The 7500-nt window shown below is 50.4% G+C and overlaps 1 protein-coding gene across 1 annotated transcript in view; it reads left to right on the top strand.

Annotated features, from left to right (window-relative positions):
• The window catches only part of dpyda (dihydropyrimidine dehydrogenase a), a gene marked incomplete at both ends in the record, with an annotated part of 161093 nt that overhangs the window by 53170 nt on the left and 100423 nt on the right, over nt 1-7500 (top strand). Inside the window, 3 exons of the mRNA XM_080854784.1 lie at nt 1520-1716; nt 2372-2453; nt 3671-3758. Of these exons, the coding sequence (XP_080710910.1) occupies nt 1520-1716; nt 2372-2453; nt 3671-3758 (367 nt within the window). The remainder of the gene's footprint in view (nt 1-1519; nt 1717-2371; nt 2454-3670; nt 3759-7500) is intronic.

Raw genomic sequence — 7500 nt, 5'->3', positions numbered from 1 at the left:
CACACACACACACACATAAGGTGGCACCTTTTTTCCCCTTTAAAACCTCCAAGCTGGCTAAGAGCATTAGCGTCTGAAGGGCCTCTTGTGCGCGAATAGCGAGAGGAGAGTCTGCCACCCGGGGTTGTGTTTGCGTCTCGCAGTTCGACTTTGGTTCACAACACTGCTGACATCACTGCTCAAGCCTCCTCCAAGATCCACTGCTGCTGCTGCACACCGGTGCACTGCAGAGCGAAGCGGAGACACGAGGCCCTGTAGCAGACATCGGGCTCTGCTGCTGTTTGCCCGATCAAAAGAGCCCCATTAGTAGCCGAGCACTGCCACTGACTGGGACCATGATCATGCTCTCAGTTCAGGGTGGTCGATGAGTTGACATTGTGAGGCAAACATAAAAAATAAAATGCTTCTGACCTTTTTACCGGTTCAAGCGATTCAAGCTGTGTTGACGCACGTCATCCCGTGAAGGACGTGTATTGCGGATGCAGCGGGGTGCTCCTGCTCATTGTTGTCTCTCTCCGATCTGATGGACACTGTTGACGTACGATGGCGGAGTGCGACACAGCCCCGAGGCACGTTGTTGATACACCAGGGTCCCCACGTACTGTAAATCACTTCCTGGAGTGCCAGTAGTATGGGGTTCATTGTTTCAATTAGAGGAGAGAAGAGGGGGGTGGGATGCTAACTCCGAGATTGCATTTGGAATTTGAAATTGTTTGTTTCATAGCCGCAGCAGGAGCAGAATAATAGCGAGGGCCTCTAAACTGCTCTTACGGATTATTAAAAATGCATTGTCATGCAGCAATTTAGGTTTCACAGTTCATGAAACTCATGAATAAATTAATATCACCTACAATGTTGCCTGCTCAGGCATAATATTGTACTAACAATGCCAGCTTTTTATGTATGGATCTCAATAATCTTATTACGCAGACAAAGAGCCTGTACCCTCACTTTACATGTGGTAATAGATATATTGCTGAAAGCTGCTCATTAAAGCATGTTTGTTCAGCTCGTGGTGTCCATAGTCAATCGCTTAAGGATCTCCGTTTGACAAGAATGCATTACATTTGCGTCTTTTTATGGATTGAGTAGGACAGAGCTGGGCTTTTAGTCTTCAGCTTTGTTGTGGTTTTAGTTTTCAAATGTGCTTTGTGGTTGCTCCTACCCAGTGGTAGCTCAAGACTGTGGCAAAGTGCTTTGGAAATGCTGGAGGACTCATGGTTGAAACCTTATCCATGAAATGACCAAATGCACCGTGCAAACAGACAGGCACAACCGGTAGACAGCTACAACCCGCTATTTTCTTAAAGACTAGAGGAACACACACGCCATATGTTGGTTGAGTGTCAACACAGCGTTTGAAATTACAGGTCTGTGACAGGAAGAATCAGTCATTCTTGGAATCACTACGAATTTTCTTTTTGAGTTGTTAGTATCTATGAGAGACAAACAGATAGAGGAGAGAAAATGGAGGGTGGAAGAAGATTTTTGACCGGCTGTATCCTGCTCCCCCCCACAGGTGTTCAGTAAGATGGGCATCCCCCAGGTGCGTAACCCGACGCTGCCGCCGCCCGACCAAATGCCCGCCGCCTTCCACGTCAAGATCGCCCTGATCGGCTGTGGGCCGGCCAGCGTCAGCTGCGCCTCGTTTCTGGCCCGTCTCGGCTACGCTGACATCACCATCTTCGAGAGGCAGAAGTACATCGGCGGACTGAGGTCAGTGGTCCGTCTGTTTCTCTAGGCCGCTTCCACACACTTTTTAATTATTCACTCAGCTGACGCAGTGCAGATCTCACACTCAAAATGCACATCCTACCAGGGGGGAGCCAATGCTTCTAAAGGGCATTGTTGATCATGCTTGGCTGGATCGATACGCTGCACATTGTATAAGGTCAGAATAACTAATGAGTGGCCGGCTTAATTGGGAATATTTATCTTTCAAATGCCGAGCGCCCGACGGGCCTTATCAGTTACATATTCCTGGGCTCCTGCAGCCGTTGAAGCCAGCCTGCGCCGGGACTGTTGACGGCTCAGGAGAGACTTATGGATGTCCGGAGTCGGTCCGAGGCCCATCGGCCGTGTGGGAATAGAGATAGAGTGGGCTGAGAGCCCGGTGGGGCAGCCTGGGATACGAATGTGAAAAAGTGATCTGCTTCACCCCCATCCAAACATCAAATGGAATAAGAGAGATGAACAGGTCCTGTATGAGTTGAGAGAGAATATTTCTCTCGTTTTTTTTTTGTGTGTGTGTTTTTTTGTTTTTTGCAGTGAGCTTTTCGTCTACAGCCCCGTGCTTTTAGATCCCTTAGGGAGCCTTTCCTCTTCTCTTTTCTTCACTCCTCCTCTAATTTTTTTTTCTCTCCCTCTGCAGCTCTGCGGAAATCCCTCAGTTCCGCCTGCCCTACGAGGTGGTGCAGTTTGAGGTGGATCTGATGAAGGACCTGGGAGTCAAGGTAACGAGAGCTGTGCCCCCTCAGCTCACCCTTACTCTTCTCTCCTCTTCCGCTCCCTCTTCCTCCCCCTCTCCCCACTCTCCCCCCTCTCTCTCTCTCTCTCTCTCTCTCTCTCTCTCTCTCTCTCTATTTCTCATCCTCACCTTCCTTCCCACCCAGCCTCCCTCGTTTCCCAAGCCCTCATCAGAAGCAGGCGGCGGCAGGCGACAGGTCTCCGAGACGATCAGCAGCCCAAATGTCAGCCGCATTAATAAAGAACAATTAAAAGCTGCATTAGGGAAGCAGACCAGCGCAAGCTCAACCACCCCCCCCCCCCCACACACACACACACACCCCCACCCACACACACCCCCACCTCATCCTCCACCACCCCCACCCCTCGGCTCTGGCCGCGCGTCTGTCTGTCGTCTGGATGCCGCCGTGGTGGTAAAGGGCAATCGATAGTCCTCATCCGGACACACCTGCTCATCTCCGCGCAGGAAGCTAATTTCTCCAAGTTGCTCAAAGTGGCTGCGGCTAGCTGGCTGGTTGGTTGGCAGTAGCTGATAGTGAGTGGTGGGAAGGGGGGGTGGGGGGGGGGGGGGGCATGGGGGGGTTAAAAAGAAAGCGCTGCTGGAAGGCTGGTTGATGCCATTAGCATGTGTTGTTTGCAGCGGTGTGCTGAATGAGGCGGCGGGCGGGAGGCGAGACAGAAATGGCGCGGTGCGGTGCGGTGCGCTGCAGCGCGGCGCTCGTAACCTTTGGAGGGCCCACATTAATGCCGGGGCTGCGATGGAGTGTCTGAGTCAGTGGGGCTGACGCCAGCACAGCAGCCTCCCCGCGCGCAAATTCACCCGCAACAGAGTCCCAGGCTCACCGTATCTCTGCAGATGCATTATGCATTCAGCCGCTACTGACCAATACATCCCCCCACCTTACTCCCTCTCTCTCTCTCTCTCTCTCTCTCTCTCTCTATGTCCCTCGCTCTTTTTCTCTTTCAGTCTGTCAGCTCTCTCTTCTGCCTTTTTTTTCTGTACCCATCTCCTTGTCTCCATCTGCCTCTCTTTCTCTGTACATATATATAGATGCATGCATGTATATATATATATATATATATAAATCCCTTGTCTTTCGCTTCTCCTTGAGCTCTTCCTCTTCCTCTCTCTGTGTGTCTTCCTGGTGGAGGTTACCTGCTGTGCAGCTGCCACTCTGAAGCCCCTGTGTGTTTCCTCTTTCAGATCGAGTGTGAGAAGGGACTGGGACAGGACGGCATGACACTGCTCTCGCTCAAAGAAGACGGATACAAAGCCATCTTCATCGGCATTGGTCTGTTCCCTTCATCCTCTCTCGCCTGTCTTCTCTCTGTCTCTCTGTTTTTTCTCTCATGCTCTCTCTCCCCCCCCCCCCCCCCCCCCGCCTCCATCTCCCCTTGACCGCTGTCTCACCATCAGAGAGAGGTAATGAGGGGAAAGGAGGGAGAGAGAGGTTGAGGTGAGGATTTCTGGGAAATGCTGCTGTTCGTGCTCTGGTGGCCGTCATGGTGACTTTTGTTCAGCCTCTGACTGACATCACTGGACGTAAGGCAACAATTGCATTTCCAGAATTGCCCCCAACCCTCTCTGTCCAACCCCACTGCCCTTGGAGAACCAGTGGCCTCACTCTCCCTGTACCATCTGAGATGACATCAGAACCACCCCCCCCCTCATCACCCCACCCCACAAAACCAGCCCAACCCTTACTCAATCCAATCCTCCCTCTCTCCTCTCTCCCCTCTCCTCTCTCTCTCTCCCTCTCTCCTCTCTCCTCTCTCCTCTATCCTCCCTCTCTCCTCTCTCTCCTCTCTCCTCTCTCCTCTCTCCCCTCTCCTCTCTCTCTCTCTCCTGTCTCCTCCCTCCTCTCTCCTCTCTCTCTCTCCTGTCTCCTCTCTCCTCTCTCCTCTCTCCCCTCTCCTCTCTCTCTCTCTCCTGTCTCCTCCCTCCTCTCTCCTCTCTCCTCTCTCCTCTCTCCCCTCTCCTCTCTCTCTCTCTCCTGTCTCCTCCCTCCTCTCTCCTCTCTCCTCTCTCCTCTCTCCTCCCTCCTCTCTCCTCTCTCTCTCTCTCCTGTCTCCTCTCTCCTCTCTCCTCTCTCCCCTCTCCTCTCTCTCTCTCTCCTGTCTCCTCCCTCCTCTCTCCTCTCTCCTCTCTCCTCTCTCCCCTCTCCTCTCTCTCTCTCTCCTGTCTCCTCCCTCCTCTCTCCTCTCTCCTCTCTCCTCCCTCCTCTCTCCTCTCTCTCTCTCTCCTGTCTCCTCTCTCCTCTCTCCTCTATCCTCCCTCTCTCCTCTCTCTCTCTCTCTCTCTCCTGTCTCCTCCCTCCTCTCTCCTCTCTCCTCCCTCCTCTCTGTGCACCCTCCTCTCTCTCTCTCTCCTGTCTCCTCCCTCCTCTCTCCCCTCTCCTCTCTCTCTCTCTCCTGTCTCCTCCCTCCTCCCTCTCTCTCTCCTCTCTCCTCTCTCCTCCCTCTCTCCTCTCTCACTCTCTCCTCTCTCCTCCCTCCTCTCCTCTCCTCTCTCTCTCTCTCCTCTCTCCTCTCTCCTCTCTCCTCCCTCCTCTCTGTGCACCCTCCTCTCTCTCCACATGCACCTTGGCCAGCGCCTCCTCCTGCTGAGGCATTCAGCCATGTGCACTTGTTGACCCCAAATGCTCTTTAGCTATGTAGCTTATCAGCGCCGCTGTCTGATAACATCCACCTTTTCATTCAGAGGCGCTTTTAGAATGCAAGGCTACCTTGATAAAATAAGGAGTTACACTGAACGTTCTCCTCCACCCTTCTTAAACCCACTCTCTCCCTCTCTCTCTCTCTCTCTCCCTCTCTTTCTCTCTCTCCTCTCTCTCCTCTCTTTCTCCTTCTGTCATTTCTCTCTCTCTCTCTCTCTCTTATTTATATTGACTTTATAACTGAGGATTATATAAGCACTGACCTTTGACACTTGAATCAATAATTATTGTATTTATCTCTAACCTCTACCTGCCTCTTCCTTTATATCTACCTTTAACCTTGATGCAGTCTTTTCTTTTCCTGCTGCACTCCCTTCCCCACACCCACCATTTTTTTTTCTTTTCCTGCAACATGCTGAGATGCAAGTTTAATGATTTTTTGAGGAACGTGGAGCTTTTTCTCAGCGCGTTCTCTTTAGCATTGGATGAGCCGCTGTTAATGTTGGTATTCAGAGCAGCTGTTAGCTGCTGGCTACGCACCACCTGAAAAGGTTCTTTACCTCATTAAAATCAATCAAAGAGGCACTTTTTTACATACTGGTGCATTTCATACACACCCCCAACATGCAGAAAGTTATATTTACTAAATTGAAAGAGGGTTGTTAAGACAGTAATTTAATAGTAATAAGCTTTTTATCGGAAGAAAATATACCCCGCTGTTTGCGAATTGATCTGAGAATTTCAAACATTCCTTGAAGCTGTCTTATCTGTTTGTTTTATTGTAACAGCAAAAAAGCAAAAAAAAGAGAGAAAAGAAATGTATTATTAATTGTTTCAAACTGCTTCAAGTCTTTTGATAACGGTGTCTCTAATTACGAAGACTCCTTCACTCGAAGCATTTTGGGAGTTCTCCGCCACAAAAGGATGCAAAGGAATTTTCAATTCCCACAGAGAGAGAGAGAGAGAGAGAGATGGAGAGAAAGAGAGAGCGAGCGAGCGAGAAACAGCTCTGCCATGTTTGCAATTAATTTCTACGATTTCATATTAGTCCTTTTACAGGCTTTTTAAATGTCATCCTCTGCTATGATTGACATGCAAATTTATCCCTGGCTCTAGGGGTGAATAGAGGGAAGGTTGAGGCAGGCAGATAAGGCCATTGTTTCGTGGGTTATAGGCTCCGGGAGGGAGGTGGAGGGAGAGGAAGGCCAGGCAAGGTTCCGGACTTCAGCGGCTTTAAAGAGCGAGTTAACCCTTCGGCTGCCGGCGACGCTCACGCTGCATTGGAGGCTCTGTGAAGAAGCCAAGCCGCTGTGAGGTCGGCCTTTGATACGAGGCCACAGCCAACCAGGTGAACATGCCTGGCCCTCACGTGCGCGTTCTCACACGCACACGCACACGCACACGCACAAAAGCGTGTTTGTCGCCCATGGCCATGGCCAGCTAAATGCAGACTGGCGGGCAGATGTTCTAAAAGACGGCAATGTTCAAAGGAAAAACGTGTTGATTTGGCTGGAACACCATGAAAGGGAGCCATGATCAAAATTTTAGTGAGAAGCATAGAGAGAGAGAGAGAGAGAGAGAGAGAGAGAGAGAGAGAGAGAGAGAGAGGGAGAGAGGGAGAGGGAGAGAGGGCGAGAGAGTGAGAGAGAAGAAAACAACGATGTTAAAAACAGCTGGGACAGAACCGAACAAGGAATGAAAAGATCAGGGTATGATGGAGAGACTGGAAAATGGATTTTTTATTGAGTGTTTGAAAGGCTCTGATATTTTCCCAGAGAAAGCCTTCAAGATTTAAAGAGATGGCCGATCGATAGCTCCACTGCGTGCTCCAAAACCAAATATGACTTCCGCGCAATTAGTCAATATGATGATGTATCAATCATCGCACATCAAAGCCGGAGATGTGAGGCAAACATTGTCCCCTGTCGCTTTTGAAGTCCCACCTTCATGGCAGATGTCACAATGACTCTTTTCTCCGTCTGCCACAAAGCTCCAAACCCAGTGACATCGATTAGCTGCTACTAGAAGGACGAGACGTGGCCAATAGGAGAGAGAGAAAAAAAAAGGTGGCCATTTTCTCATAACACTCTCTTTGGGAGTGTCCTTCTTTCTTTCTCTCTCCCTTTCTGTCCATCTCTCCTTTTTTCCCTAGTCTTTCATCATGACAAGGTTAATGAAAAACAGGAGGAAGAGGGCATGCGTGGCATCGGGGGTCTTTATTTATGTTAAATCTTAATGTACTTAGTGTGCCTGTGCATTATTTAACTCGGTGCCCTTGATTCCTGTTCATCTTTGTGCAATTCATAAGGGTGAGGGGGGGGGGGGGGGGGGGGGGGGGGGGTCAGGGGCTGTGCGCTGAATAAAAGTCTGCCCCCAA

The sequence above is a fragment of the Sprattus sprattus genome, assembly GCF_963457725.1.
Source record: "Sprattus sprattus genome assembly, chromosome: 17".
NCBI classification, from domain to species: Eukaryota; Metazoa; Chordata; class Actinopteri; order Clupeiformes; family Clupeidae; genus Sprattus; species Sprattus sprattus.
Note: the sequence above shows the minus strand (reverse complement) of the source record. Positions and strands in the feature narration are given on the sequence as shown.